Here is a 17113-nt window from a genome sequence, read left to right on the forward strand (position 1 = left end):
AGTGGCTTTATACAAGGCCAAGCAAGACGCCGATGGCGAGCACACCACACTCGCCATCAACACAATGTTCTGCCTCCGAGCCATCGTACGCGCCCGTCCGCTTGCCCGACCACGCCCCACTCTCGCCCGCCACCTCGCCCCCGCCCCCGCCCCTGCCCCCGTGCTCGTACGCCACACCCACTCTGGCGACGAGTGGTGGCGGCGGTACGGCATGACCTCGGACCCCGCCGAGCCCGAGGAGACGCCGCCGGCCTTCGTCGTCTTCTTCCCGTTCCTCATCGGGGTGTCGTTCTTCTTCTCCATGCTCTCCAAGCGCCATGAGGAGAAGACTCCCGACGACGAAAGCGGCGACGACAGTGCGCCGCCCACCCCGTCACCGCGGCCGCGCTGGACCTCGCGTATGGTCCTCATGCCCGGTCGGCCTCCTCGGTGAAGAGGCACGGGGTGTTTCTCGTCCAACCAACCCACTGCAACCGCCGTGCCTCCGCCAAGCCAGCCGGCGGGTGCCACGCGCGTGTGTGCTTTCGGCAAGTCGGCCCCGGCGGCGATCATCAACACACGCCACACGGCCTGCCGTGCTTGACGGTTGCCCGACGTCGCTCAAGTGGCCTGTGTCTCCGGAGAGCAGGTATACGTAGTACGGTGCCCTCCCCCGCTGCTTCGTTCGCGGACCCTGGTCGACGGGTCCAGCCTGCATCCCCATCCGACTAATGTTCCTCATATACATGCCCAATCTCAATAGACATCACTAGAGAACCAGGTAGACCACAGTAGATGAATGTTTGCCGCGGCACTCCCGCCGCCGCGGTGCCTCACAATGGCCGGTGCCGGGTGCCACGCGTTCCCTGCCATTCGGCAAGTCAGCTCGGCGTGATACAAAACAACCACGAGCCTCACAATCATGCATCACACATCATCATGCTGCCCAGACTGCTCCGCCCCCTCCGCCCAGCACTCCGCCTCACGGCACTCACGCGCCCGAACCCACGGCCCTCCGCCCTCCCCCGCCAGCCCTTCCCAGCAGCCCGGAGCTACTGGCAGCAGTCCCCGCGCGAGTGGTGGCGCCGCTTCAGCTGGGAGGTGGACCTCGACGATCCCTTTATCCCCCTGTTGATGGTGATGCTCCCGTTCCTAAGCGTGGGTGTCTACTACGCCATCAAGGAGAAGCAGAAACCCCCCAAGACCAACGCTTTCGGCGACGTCGTGGTCCGCGACGGCGAGGAGGCGACCTATGGCCCGCCAGAGACCAAGCTCCCCCAGCCCCCAGCTGCGCCGTGGAACCCCCCGGGGGTGAGCGATGGGCCGACGAGGCCGCCACACGGCCATCCAGCGATCGAGTGGCCGCTTCTACATGAGCAGGAGTAGGAGTGGCGCCGTCGCGAGGATGGAAGGGCGCCCGGGAGCGACGCACAAGTCGTCATCCTGTCTCGCCTCGTTGTGCCGCCGGCATCAGGCGTCAGCTTCTCGGCAAGCCTCGGGCACGACGGCAGCATGGCGCTCGACGTCAACACATCGGCAGCCTGGGGTCTTTGAACGGGCGTGCTGCTACTGAGGCAGAATAAAAGGCGTCGACAGCACTTTCTACAGCCTTCAAGTTCCTCTCATCACGTCGCTGCAGCATGGCCATGCTGCCCAGCCGCCTCCCTCCGCTCCGTGCAGTCCTCCCAGCCGCAGCCATCACTCGCCCAACACAACGAGCCTCCAGTCTCCCCCGCCTCCCGCTCACAGCTACCCGGAACCACTCGCAACCCCCGCGTGAGTGGTGGCGGCGTTTCAAGTCGGGAGCCGACGACACACCCTGGGTCCGGCTGGAGTGCTTCGTGTGGGCGCTCGGCGGCGCGCTTGCAAACGAAACCTGGAGGAACTGGAAGAGCGGCATGTCGAACACTAGGTCGGAGAGTGAAGTTGAGCCTCCCGGCGACCACGATGCGCCCACCAGCGGCCCGGTCGACGGGCGTGCGAGCGGCTGATCGGCGGGCGGAATCTGGCGATCGCTAGGCCGCTGCTCGAGTAGATGTAGACTGGAAGATGTAACGTATGCACAGCTCTGACCGAGTCAAGGCGGCATGTACAGCCGACTGTCTCCTGGACGGGTGACGTGCGTTGTGAAGCAGACGTCCAAGGCACCGACTGCCGTGCGTGCCGGGTGCTGCGCGTCATTGTCCGCTCGGCATGTGGCGCTTCGCACCGCTTCATAATCCAACCCACAGCTGACACACCCCACCTCCTTCTTGCACACGCCATGCCCCCACGCCTCTTTCACACTCTCGCACGCGCCCTCCGCCCGCGCCTGCAAGCCTTCTACTCCACGCGCACGTACCGCTGGCTCCGTGCGGCAGACGACTGGGCGTACAACCTCGCGTGTCGTGAGCCTGAGGGTACCCTCTTCCTCGCGTTAGGCGTGCTTGGCGTCGCGCACGTCGCCTTGTCGGTGGCCAAGAAGCCTGATAACCGAGGGCGCACTGAGGGGGCGTGTAGTGTGCCCGAGGAGACTGAAGAGCCGTGGGTGTTGTACGGGTTCAACTGGCACATAGAGGCACGGTTGCGTGCCGAGGCGCTTGCCGAGCGCCGGCGCCTCCCGCCACTTGTTTGTACTGCACCACCACCACGACCATGGCCCACACCAACATCAACGCCAACACTCAACATTGTACTCAACTTCACTCCAGTCGACACTACATCATGTCCCGCCTCCGCCAGGTACGCCACTGCGCCAGGATGTTCATCTACAATTTCTTCCGCACCGATCTCCCGCCCCCCGACACCATCTTCAAGTGGCCCCGCGAGTCCGAAGGGTTCCGTTCCGCCAGTCCGTGGTTCGCCGTCCTCGGTGCCTCTGCGTTCGTCATCTTCCCTGGCCTGCTCTACGCCAGGAAAGTGAGTCAGGATAAGTTTACGACGCTGGAGAAGCGGATCGAGGCCCGCGCAAAGGACGGCGACTTCGTGCCGGATGACACAACATGTGAGCTCGGATCGAGAGCAGTGCTGACTCCAGAGATGCTGGTAGTGCCGAGTCGGCGACGGAGCCGAGACACCCAGCAGAGCGGCTCTTCCCATTTGAGCGGCATCCTTTCGACACCACTCCTTCAGTCCATAAGACACCTTTTGTCATGGTGTTGCCGGTCTACAAACTCTCTCGGGGCGGAGACGATCCCCCCCGCGGCGATGATTAGGAGCCCTGTATAATGATGCCTATGAAAGAGTCCACCTGCTGGTAGTTCGAGGCAGGGGTGATTGCAGATGATGGGGGCATCACCGGAGTCGACACAGTCAGTACATGGCATTTACGGTACCAAGTTGGGGTCTTAAGAACGAAGTTGCGCGCGGGAAGCGAACCCGTGTTGTGGCAGCCCGTGTGCCGTGCCGAGTAACTTACCCGTCGTGTGCCGGCTCCACCTTTGAGGCACCACAACACAACCACAGTCGAATCGTCTACACTCCTTCTCCCACCCACCACAATAGCAAACCATGCTCACCCATCTCCACAAGCTTCGCCACCACACCCGGTCCTTCGGCAACCTCTCCCCCCACCCCGCCCCGAGCAAGTACTACCCTAACCCCTCGGAGCCGGGATTCCACTCTGCGTCAGGCTGGTTGGCCCTTTTCGGCGCCTCGGGACTGGTCATGGTCTCTTGCCTGCTGTTTACCGCCAAGTTGATGGGTGATACGGCGACAGTGGAGGGACACACCGGGTACGGGCATGATAGCGAGGTGGAGCTTTGATGATTCTCGTGAGTGCGTGTGACGAGCGGTGCTGACATCGGAAGGAGGTGGGATAGATGATAATGCCGGCTATATGCACACATGTACATATCACATCTCATCGCACCAGGCGGTTGGTCTTTTCACATCATACTATACTATAGTCCTTCTGTAGCAGCCTTATACTCTCTGACGCCGTCTCCAAAGAAGGCCTCCAGCAGGCGGAGCAGCTCGATCGCCATGTGCGTCCACACTCCCGTCTCCATTTGATTGTCGATACAGCTAAGGAGGAGAAACTGGCCGAATGGAGGGAACCCTGTCTTTGCTCTTATCTCAATGTCATTGGAATAGGCGAGAAACAAGAGCGAGTCGCCGAGCATGTCGAGCAATTCCGGTGGCATGGCCCCAATCGCTAACGGATTCCCGTCTACCGCGATCCCAGAACGGCCAGAAGGCAGAAACGGTGACGGTAGAGACGCATCTACACACGCACACACACACACACACACACACACACACACACACACAAATGCATACCACGCACTACTCATCAAACGCGAGCTGTGCACAGAAGAAGAGCCAGGTGCACCGCCAGGTTGCCCCAAAGCAGCGACGTGCGGTCGCCGCGCGCGAAGCAAGCGGCAATGTACGAAACCAAAGTCGTTCGCTGGCGAGCCATACGACTGTGCAGAGGGAACGCACTGCCCAGGAGCCTGGCGAGAGAGACGAACACGCGTTCGTGCTGGGCCACGCTCAGCTTCTTGATATTCCGCTTAGAAAAGGTGTCGGTCAGAGCCTTAACGTCAAGGGCATCTGGCGCACACAAGATGTCACTGCCAGCTAGCTCCGTCAGGCCGGCCGCAAGGTCTACAAGCCCACGCCTCTGCTTGCGGATGTCGCCCTCTGACGACTGCCACTCGCGGAGCAGATCCATCTTCAAGCGATGGGTGCAGTCTGTGGCAATGACCATGGGCTGGAGTTGGTCGAGCGGCGCGTCGACCGCCATCCACGATGAGTAAGTCGCGATGATTTTGAGGAGGCGCCACAGGACGGCCAGGGTGTCGGGATCGGTTGGATGGCGTAGTTGGAGGAAGCGGCCGATGAGGGCCATGTTGGTCTCAGGCTCCATGAGTGGAAACTGCACCGGGGCACGGTGTGGCTGATTGAGCGGCAGCGGACCTAGGCCCCAGAGCCCCTGGACGGGCTCAGGAGGGCCGGTCAACGGCCAGGGGGGCATTTGGTTGTGGAGCTCCGGTGGGTGCCACTGGGATTGTCAGTGGTATCCTAGAAGGCAGAAACTCACCGGGCCATTGGAAGGGAAGATTATGGGGTTCGGGTACCATCCCTGCCTCGGGTGTCCGTTGGCCATGGCTTGAGTCGGGGGGGCGAAGGAAGGCCAAGTATGTGAAGGTGCCGCAGCGTTGAACCAGTCCATGATTTGTCGTGAGCTGTATGAATGCAAAGTGAAGAGGAGATGGTAGGAATGGAGGAGACGATATAGCATGCCAACGAATGGTCACTGCGCCGTTCATGTATCGATGTCGTTTGCCAGTGATAGTGTGATGGTGAACCAGACAAAACTGGGCGGTCGCCACAAAGGGATGGACGGGCCAAGGGCTTTGTTACTCGCAGCCGCACCCAATCGCGCGCTTCAACAATAGAAGAACCGATAATACTCAACAAGTACATGTACCAGACATGCATGCTTTTTTACTGTATGATGGAGATGTACAATGCGAGGAAAATGGACAATGTGAGGGAGATGGACAATGGGGCGAGACAGTGGCAGAACGGATGTGACCAACAAGGGGCAGTGTCAATGCTATACACCGAGGCAGTTGTGGTTCTTGCAGCCTGTAAATGTCAGTGGAGGCTTCGTGCTGAAAGATCTCACCGAGGGAAGAGCAACAAGGCAGGTCTTGAGAGGGTGGGAGCCACGGGTCCTCCAAAGTTGGCAGACGACGACGCGGCCCTAGGCATCCGTGTTGGCTATCGCACTGTTCAGGAGGAGAGCAAGGCGGGCAGCAAGGTTTCCCCAGGCGATGGACTGCGGGTCGTCCTTGTTCTCGAAGCGATCGTTGATGCACTCGAGGATAGAGGCGCTCCTTGTGTCCTCAAAGTCGCGGTCCCACTCGTCGTCGCAAAGATAAAGCTCGCGCAGGCCGTGTGCGAGGGCGACGTACAGCTTGCCGTGGTGGATCCTCACAAGTGTCTCGTGCCTTCCGGCGGCGAATAATACGGCGATGTCGTTCGTCAGGGGCATGGCCGGGTACTCCCAGACGTCCGCCTCGTCGTATTGATCACGCGCAAGGAGCTCGAAGACGAAAATGACGAGGCACGCAAATGCGCGGCGATGATAGTCGAGCTGCCACAGTGCGTCGGGATCGTTCCTGTGGAACGGGCGCAGCAACCTGTGGACAAAGACCTCAATGGGTGGCGTGTGGTGTGCCGTACGTTGCTCATTCCACAGGCGCATCTCCTTGAGGGGGAAAGGGAATCCGCGCCATTCGGAGAAGCTCATGATGACGGGGATGAGTCGCGTCTTGAGGGCAACGCGACCACCATGTTTCCACACACGCTCCATCTCGAAGAGCTGCTCCACAAGCCTCAGTTTGTCGAGGGTCTTGATGTCGAGAGCCAGGTCGCGGGGGCCAAGTAGAAGGACAGAGTGACGCAGGGAGGAAGGTAGGTGTTGAACGTTATCGGCATTGGTGCGCTTGGCCGAGTGGGGAGGAGGGTTGGGGCCGGTGGTCGTAGTCGTGGTAACAGTGACGGTGTTGGCGGCGATGATCGTCGTGATCGTCGTTGTGGTCGTGGTTAATGCGGTGACAGTCGGTGCTGTGTCATACAAGGAAAGGATTGCGCGCTGGGTGGTGAGCGAGAAGGAGCTGGCAGGGTGGGGATTCTTACCAGTCCCACATCCAAGATGGTGCACAGAATCCCGCTCATTGCGCGTTGCTTGTTGAAGATGAATGGAGTAAAAGGAAGACAGTCGAGTTGCATGGCGGCGGGAAAAAAGGTCTGGGGGAAGACGATTCGACGCGGCCAACACGCGGCGACGCGTCTGGAAGGCCTCGCGTCAGCATGTTGGCGACGCGCCCTCCTTTGGCTGGCGAGCGGACTGGACATCAGCAAACGTAAGTGGGGGGAATACGTGTAGGGGGGATATAGCACGCCTTAGGCCAAGGTCTACATGCATACAGCACATGCGCGTTGGTGTGACTTGAGCGGGGCAAGGTTGGATGAGGGGTGGGCTGCAGTCGTGGGCGGGGACCGCTGCCATTGAGTGAGTGTCTGACTCGAGCCTGCCCCCGACTGGTTAGGCGCGCGGGAGGAAGGTGACCAGCAGGCATGGGCATAGTCTCAAGATCAGTCTCCCAGCATGTGTCAGACGCGTTTCAGATACGTGTGAAGGGCTGGGGAAGGTGAAGGGGAAGAAGCGTGGCAAGCTGTTGTCCAACGTGCCGATGTGGAGCGACGATCAAACTCACAATGCGTCGATGGCGTCCACCTCCATCCCGTTCACACAGCCCTTGGTCGCACACGGGGTACATAAGAAGCCCGTTTGCCCTGTCAATGTCTGCCCACACACAACCATGGTCATCACTGGCACAACACCACCTGGCGCTGAAGCCCCGACACCGCCACCGGCTGAGGGGCCAACGCCGCCGCTTGACTTAGGCGCAGGGCCACTTGTATTCGTCTGGCGCCGCTCAGCATGGTGCAAGGAGGCCCACTTGACCGTAGAGAACTTGGTTCACGTAAGTGCATTCACTGTTCATCTCTAACGCCAGCAATTCGGCGGCCGGCTCGTCGACACCGGCACCCAGTCAGAGGACGACAAGGTGTTCGGCGTGTTCGTCATCGTCCCCCGGCTGTTTGAGTGGAATCTAGCAATCCCCGAACTGGATGTGAAGGATAATTTCGAAGAAAGGGCGCACAAGTACTGCAACACCATGTCCATGTCTCGCTGTTTGATCAACCGCCGCTCGCAGCTCACCCGGGTGACGACAGAGTGGCTGGAAGCCTGTATGGAGAAGGGCAAGATCCGCAAGCCTGAACGCCCCAACGGCCAGTTGCGACTCTACCCCTCTACCACAGAGGATCGGGCGACTTGCAAGATGATACTTCGTCGGCTTGCCAAGTTCGAGAAGACGCACACAGACATGACAACTGCGAGCAAGACAGCGAATGATGACGGATTCTATGCGTGGCACGCAAAGGTGAGTATGATGGAGGAGTTGCGCTGACTCAACTCAGATGTACGAGAAACCCCAGATGGGCAAGAACAAGAAGGGGGTGAAGACAGCCCGCACCGTTTGTAAAGAGTTTCGACTCTGGTTTGAAAAGGAGAGCGCGTGGTTCGCAAAGAGAAAACACTACCGGCGCAACGAGGGGGTGGTGGCCGAACCTGATCACACAGACCTCTCAGAGTCGGACGAAGAGGACTCTTCTGGGGAACAGCCGGTCAGCAACCGCAGGAACCGGCCGGAGGAATCCAAGATTTATAAGCTGCGTTCTCGGGAGAAGGAGAAGATGGCGGCCCTCAGTCGATGGACCATGAAGTCTTCCTCGCCGTTCCTCGATGGCATTTCGGCACAAGAGGCGTACACGTTCCTCAACATCGGGCTTGTTGAGTCGGGCGAGGGCACTGTCGAGCAGGTGGTGGTCGCCTATGTCGCCAACCGCCTCGAGCAGACCGGAATGCGTGTCGACAGTGTTCCAAGTGAGCTGGTGGAGTTTCAGTGCGGTCCCTCAAGCCTGGAGCCCAACCTGAGGACAGACGTAGGTGAAGAAGCGTGGGAAGGAGCTGACCAGGTAAACGAAGATCAACTTCTCCATCCTGGGCATCAAACTCACTGTCCAAGGACGCAATGTCGTCGTACAAGCTCTCCTCGATCACTCAAGGAAGCGGATGTGGTTGGGCCTGGTGACCACCAACAAGCCGACCGACGAGGAGAAATCCGACATAGCCATACAGGCGAACAGGGTGAGTCAACCATGGTTAGGATGAGACTGAGCGTCAGATTGGGCAAGTGTACCTCGGATCCAAGCCCGCTGCTATCCATGGCACCATTGTGAGTCGCGGTCACGTCCTATCTGACACACAGCATGTTCTGGAGCGTGGACTGGAAGAAGACTGCGTTCCAGCTAATCGCGTGATAACGCTCTACCGCCTGGTGAAACAGTTGCCCAGGGCGACCGCCTCCCCCAACTCGGCTTGGCACACTGTTATGGTAGACCAGCTCGACCTCGCGACCGCGGCAGCGTGGGTCCTCATCAAAGTTTTCCGCGCGTGTGAGGGGCCGGCAGGTTCTCCACTCGAAGAGGCCCGGGGCAAGCATGTCAACTCCGCGGGCAAGGGGCCGGCGAACGGTGCTGCAGAGGGCAAGGGTGATGACCAGCACAAGGCCCGCGACACAGGTGAAGGCAACGGCACGTCTGACGACATCCTCAACGCTGTTGACTCCCCGGCGGCGTCGACGACAGCTCAGCTCCGCGCCAAAGCGAGCGCGTCCCTTTCGAAATCGAGCGCACCGGGTACCTCGCTATCCAAGCGACCCCGAGCCGTCACCGACGGCGAAACCCTGAAACGTAATGCGAGTGGTCGCCCGCCGCAGAAGAAGCACGCAGGGGATGCGGACGACACAAGTGACGACGACTCCGAGTCTGATGCGGTCGAGCAGACAAGCTCGGCGGATCCCTCGGCGAGTGTTTCTAATCAGCATCAAGCATCAAACACGCGCGCTGGGCGCCCAACCACATCGCCAGAGGACGAGCCTGGGTGGGAGGAGGGCACCGCCGCTGAGACGAGCAAGGACTCCACCACGGCTGCTTGGGATGAAGACGCTTGGTCCGTTGGGTCCAGGAGTACGCTCGACGACGACGACGAGCGTCAAGTCCCGCCCCTTGGGGGTGCTGGTGGAGCAGGAGGCGGGGATGGAGGTGGTGGGGGCGGCGGTCCCGGTCAGAATGGGGGTGGTGGTCAGAGTGGTAACGGCCGTAAGAGCGGCGGCGCTGGTAAGGTGGATGAAGGCAAGGACGGCGGCGGGGACAGGAGCAACGGCCCCAAGAAGGACGGCGCGGGTCCCCCTGAGGGTGGGGGTAAGCGTGGTCCCTCAGGCATCGGCGCCCAGCGCTAGAGAGGCGGCGTGCCCAAGGCCAAGTCCACGCCTAAGAAGTAGTTTCGTATCCGTAGCATCAGTAAAGTGTCAGCAAGCATATATGTAGTCAAGTCGCGCGACCACGCACCGCGATCTCGGCAAGCGCCGCCTTGGTGTCGCCGCTTGCCCTGCGGCCACGCCGCCAAGAGGGTTCAGGCTGATGTCGTCCTGCCTGCTCGCTCGCTTGCCGAAGATGCCGGCGAGGGCCGACTCGACCAAGTCGTTTCTTATCCGTCAGCAGGCCGCCGCCCCACCTATCTCCATCTCACTTTGTCTTTACTCTTTGCCTCTCCTCACCACCACGACACAATGGTAACCCCCACCCCCGCCCTCCCAATCATCAGCATCGCGCCGTACCTCCCCGCCTCTCGGGACCAGTACACGGACGCGGACCGCGCAGAGGTAGCCGCGCAGTTCCACGCCGCGTGCCGCGACGTCGGCTTCCTCTACCTCCGCGTCGACGGATTCCTGTCCCAGTCCGAGATGGACGAGGTGTTGACCCTCGGCGAGGAGTTTTTCCAGCGCCCCCAGAAAGAGAAGGAGGCGATCCATATCGGCGCGCTGGACGGGGCTAGGGGTGAGTTGCGTTGTGGGCTTGGCAAGCGCGGCGCTCGGGGCGCTGAGATGCATCCCGAAAGGACGGACTTGTGCCGCCGCCGTCGCCCAGCTTCGCGTCAGCTCGCTGCGCTCGCTGACCCGCGCGCAGGCTACCAGCGCTACGGCGAGAACATCACCCAAGGCAAATCGGACCACCACGAAGGCCTAGACCTGTACGCCGCGAACCCGTACGAGCCTGTGGCCACCGGCGCGCGCGCAAAGCCGCTGCAAGGCGACAACCAGTACCCCGCTACTCCTGCGGGTCTTCGCCCAGCCCTTGAGGCGTGGGTCGACAAGATGCACGTCCTCGGCCAGAGCGTCATGCATGCCATGGCGCATGGGCTCGGGATGGACGAGAGCGAGTGGACGGCGTTCTGGAAGTTGAGCGATAAGAGCTTTTGGAGCATGCGGTTGATTGGTGAGTGTGCGAGGCCGCGAGCACGCGCGGCGTGCGAGCACGAGAGAGGGGTGAGGGGTCGACGAGGATAGGCGCGAGGCAGATGCGAGTCCAATGCCTACCTCGGCATCAACCACGACACTGCCGCTCTCAACGTCGTGCCCTCGCTCCCTCGGCTTGTTCTTGCTCCTGCAGCGCACACCAGCTCACTCGCTCCGCTCGTGTGCTGACGCTCGTGCAGGCTACCCACCCCTCCCGCCCAACGCCGACGGCCGCAGCTGCGGCGAGCACAAGGACTACGGCAACCTGACGTTCCTGCACACGGACAGCACGCCCGACGCGCTGCAGGTCCTCGGCCGCTCGGGCGAGTGGATCAACGCCAACCCCATCCCCGGGTGCGTCGTCGTCAACATTGGCGCCATGTGGGACAAGTGGACGGGCGGCATGTACCCCGCGACGCTGCACCGCGTCATCCACAAGAACCCGACGTACCGCGTCAGCCTGCCATTCTTCTTCGAGCCAAACTTTGACTCGGTCATCACGCTGCTTGACGCCGCGAAGCGCACCGCCGCCAAGGAGGGCATCGAGCTCGCGCCCGAGGCCGACGTGGTGTACGGCGATTATCTTGTTGGCAAGGTGTCGGGCAACTTCAAATACTAGGTGGGAGGTGAAGGTGTGTGTGTTGTATGCCAGGTGACCGATGCATTATATAGTCTATGTGTGTGGCCGCTCTACATGGCGAACCAGATGCGCACCTCGCGCCGCAGCCACTGGATGCCATGTTGCACCCATCCCAGCGCGCCGGGCATGGTCGGCGCGTTGTAGTCGACGTCGGCGCCGGCCTCTGCCCGGTCGCGCTTGCGCTGCTCCTTGTCCTCCTCCCAGAACATAATCATGAGGATAGCCTGGGGTGTCAGTTGTGCCTTCAGGTGCGAGCTCACCTTGGTGCCAAGCAACACGCTCATGTACACGAGGGCGACGACTGCGACGGCCCAGTTCTTCCACACGAGACGGTACAGCGGGTTGACGGACTCGACCGACTTGCCGTCGCCAAACAGCGCGTACATGTCCTTGTTGCCGATACACAGGAGGCCAAGCAGAGCGAGCGCGAGCCCGAAGACGAGCTGGATGCCGTGAACGACGTAGTGTGACGGCCCTTGGAAGTGGTACCGCAGCCACGAGCGCAGCGCGCACAAAACGAGCACGGCACCGGCGGCCGGGAAGATCCACAGCATGCCCGCCGCCGCGTCGTTGGCAATCTCCTTGATTGCGTCGTGAAGCAGCTCGCCGGCGTGTTCGCGGATCGTCTCGTTGTGCGGTGACGATGTGTTGAGCCCGACGAGGTGTTCGAGGGACGTGAGTGGAGGGCCTGAGACTTCAACGCCGGTGGTCTGGCTCTGTTAGTGGTGACCACCATTCCATCGCACCACCCACCTTGCACACGGCGAGGATAATCTGCCCAAAGTACTGCGCTCCGAGGACGTACGCGTCCCGCACCGGATTCTCCTCGCGTGCGATCGCGCTCAGGTCCTCGTATGTCGTCTCAAAGTTGGGAATCATGTTGAGGCTGTCGAGGTGCAGCGAGATGTCGTCGAACACGGCGCCGGTGAGCTCCGTGCCGTTGGACAGAGCCAGCACGGCCGTGTCAAAATACCCGATCGTCCGCTGGATCGCGACGGAGAAGGAGTGGATCGTGACAAAGTTCTGGCAGTCAGCGAGCACTCCCCGCGACACACTCACAATCATCGCCGCCTGGAGCAGGAGGATGGCAAAGTGGAGGGGAAAGTGGACCATCTCCCACACTGCGCTTCTCCGGCTTGAAATCGTGTCCGTCTTTCGAAAGTGGAAGAAGAGGAACGTCCAAATGCAGAAGATGACAAAGATGATTAAGAAGACCTGGAGGTAGAACGCAAAGTTGGCTTCCGAAACGAGCGTGGACAGCGCGCTGCCGAATGCGCGGGTGAGGCTGAGAAATCCCTCGCCGAGGATGATGAGGCTCAAGGCGCCGTACCGCTCCGCGACGTACTCGTCCGACGCGGTGGGGCCAGACACGCCCCACACGACCTGGAACCAGACGGTGGCCATCTCGACCGCGATGCCGAGGTAGAAGAGGGCAATCTTGACGCGCGCGATCGAGGCCGACGAGGAGGACAACGACGTCGCGACGACGACGAGGATGATCGAGATGCCCAGCGAGATGGACGTCAGCCGCGCCCCGGGCACCTTGCGCTTCCAGCGCGCGCCCGCCGAGATGACGTAGCGGTACTGGAAGAGCAGGAGCCCGCGCGAGATGGCGTACGCGATGCCGACGGTGACGAACGAGTCGGTTGCGCGTTCTGGGGTGTGTAAGCACGCACTCGAGCTCCACCCTATCCTTGTCCCCACGCTACTCACGATGCTCGACGCGCTCGGCCGGCGCAGCACCCTCTTCAACCGGTAAGATCTTGCCCGGGCTCCACCCGCCGCTCGCGGCGCCAATAAACACAAACACCATGAGCTGGAGCGACTTGAGTGCGCGGTGGAACGTGTCCTCGGCCTCGTACCGCGCGTCGTAGTGCAGCTGCGACGTCCAGATCCACACCAGGATGACATAGTAGCTGGGTGTTGTGTGAGTGGGGTAAAGAAACGCACACTTACGAAAAGAAAATTGGGATTGCCGCAGGGGTTTGGATCTCGTGCGACGATGAGAAGACGGAGAGGACGGCAACGACGACCAGGTCTGGGGTGAGTAGTAGAGCGTGGGGGTGAACGCACCATAGAACAGGGATGACCACTCGCTCGCGCGGTCGGCTTGCCGGAGCCACGGCTGCCGCGTCGGGTCGTCCACCTCGCCCTCCTCCTCGTCGTACTCGCGCGTAGGCGCCAAGCTCGTGCCCTCGCGCTCGCTCGTGTCGTTCTCGCCCGGGACTAGCGGGCGGTGCCGGTACGGTATCCGCTGGATGGGCTTTGAGAAGCGGTGGGTGGTGGAGCGATTGATGGTCGACGGGGTGATGGGGGAGATGAGCTCCGACTTGGGCGGGTCGAGGCTGCGAGCGTGAGTTTGTTGCTGCTGCACCGTACAGCGCAGTGCATACCTCGTTGTGTCGAGTTGGTCGAGCTGCCGCGCGTCGGCGGCGGGCTCGTCACTCGCCCGGCCTTCCGAGGCAGAGTGGTACGCCGACGTGCCGGTCGCCGACGAGCGGCGCGAGACCTGGGCCGAGGCCGCCGCCGCTGCGCCGTCGTGCAGGTGCTCTATTGCGCCGAGCGATGGTGGCGCCGGCGCTGGCACTGGCGCTGCTGGCTCTGTCATTGAGATATGGGTTAAAGTCAGACGTCACGACGATCGCCGGTGAATGCTTGTGGTGAGGCTGCGGATTGGGCAGGTCAGTGTAGGGGGGTTAGAGTGGAGCCTGGGCCGAGCCGAAGCCGCCGAGCCCGCCGTGAGCCAAACAAAGGCGGGACGGAAGGGCCAAGCGAGGGGGACGGAGAGTGTTGAGAGGGATGAAGTGCAATGACAGGAACAATGATGCAGTAGAACGTGGCAATGACGGCATGGCACAACCCCTTTAATAGGGGAGAGAGCTCTCCCCGCGTTGTTGTTGATGCTGCTGCTGCTACAGGCTATCTACTTTTGTGCATGCAAGCACAGAGTTGTGGGCGGCATGCTCGAGGTGATCCTGATAACGAGCAGCCCTACGATACGTTGCTAGTGTCAAGGGCCGCCGTATGCGGGTAGAGTGACCACGGCTCGACGTGTCTGACCTCGTGACCACTTTAAATGTCAATTGACATCAACGACCACGACGGCATTCCTCTCATTCACATTTGCTGCATCCACCACTCCAGCTCGTATCAATGACACTGGCGACATACTTTCCAACAGCAACGGCCCAGCTCCCAGCAGTGGACAAGGGATATGCGGTTCCAAAGGACACGGACGTGCGAGCGGTAGCTACAAAGGCCGTGGACGACCTCGCCTCGGCGGCGGAGAAGGCCGACGCCAACGCCTTTGCCGCCCTGTTCGACGCGACGGGCTTCTGGCGCGACGTGCTCGCCTTCACGCGCGACTTGAGGGCGTTCCCTGCTGACAAGATCAAGGAGGTGGCTGAGGTGAGTTAGAAAGTGTTCGAGGCGCGGCATCGAGGTGGCGGTGACTGCCGTGACGTCGGCGGTGAAGGCACAGACAAGAGGTGACAGGGCGGGGAGGGGTGGGGGTGGGGTGTGGATGCCGCCGTCCTCACGGCGAGGGGATGCGCCGAGCTGCAACACGCCGCCGTGCCGAGGTGGGGGCGCTCCGCTCGACACGGGTGCCATCCATCTCCGTAGCTGTCCCCGTCCCCACACCACCACCGTCGCCGCCGGCGCCGCCTTCCCTCGGACCTCTATTAACTCCCCAGGACGTGCTCGCTCCCAACTCCCCGCGCAACTTTACCATCCTCTCGACGTCCGACGTCGGCGGCGAAGACCCCGTGCTGGAGACGCCGTTCCCCGACTTTAGCTGGATCAGAGTGCATTTCGACTTTGAAACATCTGTGGGGCACGCCTCGGGTCTGCTCCGGCTCGTGTACAACGAGCGGGTTGGCGCGTGGAAGATCTACACGCTCTACACCAGCCTCGACGACATTCACGGCTGGCCGCAGCGGCTAGGCCAGCACCGCATCCTCGGACGGCACAACGATCACCTGACGTACGCCGAACGCCGGGCGGAGGAGAGCGAGTTCAAGGACTCTGACCCCGACGTCCTCGTCATCGGCGCGGGACATAATGGCCTGTCGGTGGCCGCCGTGCTGCAGTCGTACGGCCTGTCAGCGCTCGCCATCGACCGCGAGGACCAGATCGGGGATAACTGGCGCAACCGCTACTCGTGAGTCTAGGCGGCCATGGTGACACAGGCACTAACCACACCCAGCTCGCTGTCACTCCACGACCCTGTGCACACCAATCACCTCTCGTTTATGAACTTCCCCAAGACATGGCCCACCTTCACTCCAGCAGGCAAGCTCGCCAACTGGCTGGAGCAGTATGCGGACGCGCTCGAGCTGAATGTGTGGTTGCGATCGACGCTCGATCCCAACCGCACGCGATGGAACGAAAGCAATGGCAAGTGGGAGGTGACTGTGGTCCGGACGCTGGCCGATGGCAGCAAGGAAGAGCGCCCATTGAGTGTGTCGCATATCGTCATGTCCACTGGGCTGCTGGGAGGAAAGCCCAAGCTGCCCCCGCCGTTCCCGGGTCAGGACAGCTTCACGGGTACGATTGCCCACTCGTCGGCGCATAGTGGGGGCGCCGCATGGGCAGGCAAGCGTGCACTCGTCGTCGGCGCCGCGACATCAGGCCACGATATCGCGTTCGACCTGGTCAACAACGGCGCCGAGGTGACGATGCTGCAGCGAACGCCGACGTTCATCATGTCGATCAAGAACGGTCGCGCGAGTCTCGAAGGCGGGATCTTCAACGAGGCGAATGTGGAAAGATTCGGCATCGAGACGCTGGATCGCATCGCCAACTCGTTTCCCAGGGCCGTCGTCAAGGAGCTGCACAAGCGTACCATATCATGGCTTGCTGATGTCGACTCGGAGCTGCTCGACGGGCTCAAGAAGGCGGGCTTTAAGACGACTCCTGGACCAGAGGGCGCGGGGTGGCTCTTCCGTGAGTTTGACATGTGGGCGGCGCTGAGACTCAGTGGGGTGCAAGAAGGGTGGAGGATACTACTTCTCGACTGGCGCATCGGAGCAGATTGCCAACGGCAAGATCAAGGTGCAGCAGGGCGAGATCGCGTCGATGGGCCCCGGCAAGGTCGTCAAGTTCACCGACGGCACCGAGGCAGAGTACGACCTCGTGGTCTTGGCGACAGGCTACACCGGCTTCCCCGACTCGGTGCGCGAGCTGCTCGGCGAGCACGCGGCATCCCAGCTCGGCCAGGTGTGGGGCATGGACGACGAGGGAGAGCTGTACGGCGTCGCGCGCCCGGCCGGCATCCCAAATGTGTTCTTTAATATCGCCAACCTGGGGTCGAGCCGCACGTTCTCCAAGATTATCGCGGTGCAGGTACTTGGTCAGCGCGAGGGGGTGTGGTCCGAGCCGTGTAAGTTGATGTGGTTGGGAAGCAGAGGAAGGAGAGAGCCGGCTGACATTCGTCTCATCAGACAAGCGTGGCGAGGACACGCGGGAGTGAGTGAGAGCATGCATAGTGCAAGGCTTGTAGAGTCAGTGGGAGAGAGACGTTGCTTGTCTTGTGCATAGTGTCGAAGTCCGGTGCACGGCCGATCGTCGG

General features: G+C 61.5%; 8 protein-coding genes across 8 annotated transcripts; 5 read left to right on the plus strand and 3 right to left on the minus strand.

The window, feature by feature from the left end:
• Window positions 1-211: 211 nt before the first annotated feature.
• Window positions 212-433, plus strand: LOC62_02G003468 (uncharacterized protein; the record flags this gene model as incomplete). The annotated part of the gene is made up of 1 exon (XM_062770002.1): window positions 212-433. The coding sequence occupies one exon, from the start codon at window positions 212-214 to the stop codon at window positions 431-433; it is 222 nt and encodes a 73-aa protein (XP_062625986.1).
• Window positions 434-918: 485 nt separating this feature from the next.
• Window positions 919-1365, plus strand: LOC62_02G003469 (uncharacterized protein; the record flags this gene model as incomplete). Its single annotated transcript, XM_062770003.1, has 2 exons — window positions 919-1290; window positions 1360-1365. 2 exons carry the CDS (start codon window positions 919-921, stop codon window positions 1363-1365), a joined length of 378 nt encoding a protein of 125 aa, XP_062625987.1.
• An 877-nt stretch (window positions 1366-2242) lies between these two features.
• Window positions 2243-3173, plus strand: LOC62_02G003470 (uncharacterized protein; the record flags this gene model as incomplete). Its single annotated transcript, XM_062770004.1, has 3 exons — window positions 2243-2502; window positions 2670-2962; window positions 3040-3173. 3 exons carry the CDS (start codon window positions 2243-2245, stop codon window positions 3171-3173), a joined length of 687 nt encoding a protein of 228 aa, XP_062625988.1.
• A 1079-nt stretch (window positions 3174-4252) lies between these two features.
• On the minus strand, window positions 4253-5071 carry LOC62_02G003471 (uncharacterized protein; the record flags this gene model as incomplete). The annotated part of the gene is made up of 2 exons (XM_062770005.1): window positions 4253-4966; window positions 5006-5071. The coding sequence occupies 2 exons, from the start codon at window positions 5069-5071 to the stop codon at window positions 4253-4255; spliced, it is 780 nt and encodes a 259-aa protein (XP_062625989.1).
• Window positions 5072-5524: 453 nt separating this feature from the next.
• On the minus strand, window positions 5525-6651 carry LOC62_02G003472 (uncharacterized protein; the record flags this gene model as incomplete). Its single annotated transcript, XM_062770006.1, has 3 exons — window positions 5525-5556; window positions 5701-6568; window positions 6613-6651. The coding sequence occupies 3 exons, from the start codon at window positions 6649-6651 to the stop codon at window positions 5525-5527; spliced, it is 939 nt and encodes a 312-aa protein (XP_062625990.1).
• A 647-nt stretch (window positions 6652-7298) lies between these two features.
• LOC62_02G003473 (uncharacterized protein) lies at window positions 7299-9845 on the plus strand (the record flags this gene model as incomplete). Its single annotated transcript, XM_062770007.1, is given in 6 exon segments — window positions 7299-7463; window positions 7497-7925; window positions 7963-8487; window positions 8531-8692; window positions 8712-8780; window positions 8814-9845. 6 exon segments carry the CDS (start codon window positions 7299-7301, stop codon window positions 9843-9845), a joined length of 2382 nt encoding a protein of 793 aa, XP_062625991.1.
• A 1746-nt stretch (window positions 9846-11591) lies between these two features.
• Window positions 11592-14149, minus strand: LOC62_02G003475 (uncharacterized protein; the record flags this gene model as incomplete). Its single annotated transcript, XM_062770008.1, has 7 exons — window positions 11592-12251; window positions 12295-12564; window positions 12601-13196; window positions 13255-13457; window positions 13498-13579; window positions 13615-13886; window positions 13935-14149. 7 exons carry the CDS (start codon window positions 14147-14149, stop codon window positions 11592-11594), a joined length of 2298 nt encoding a protein of 765 aa, XP_062625992.1.
• Window positions 14150-14694: 545 nt separating this feature from the next.
• On the plus strand, window positions 14695-17014 carry YUC3 (putative indole-3-pyruvate monooxygenase YUCCA3; the record flags this gene model as incomplete). Its single annotated transcript, XM_062770009.1, has 5 exons — window positions 14695-14949; window positions 15237-15703; window positions 15749-16488; window positions 16523-16924; window positions 16986-17014. 5 exons carry the CDS (start codon window positions 14695-14697, stop codon window positions 17012-17014), a joined length of 1893 nt encoding a protein of 630 aa, XP_062625993.1.
• Between the last annotated feature and the right edge of the window lie 99 nt (window positions 17015-17113).

Source organism: Vanrija pseudolonga, chromosome 2 (assembly GCF_020906515.1).
Source record: "Vanrija pseudolonga chromosome 2, complete sequence".
Taxonomy (NCBI): domain Eukaryota; kingdom Fungi; phylum Basidiomycota; class Tremellomycetes; order Trichosporonales; family Trichosporonaceae; genus Vanrija; species Vanrija pseudolonga.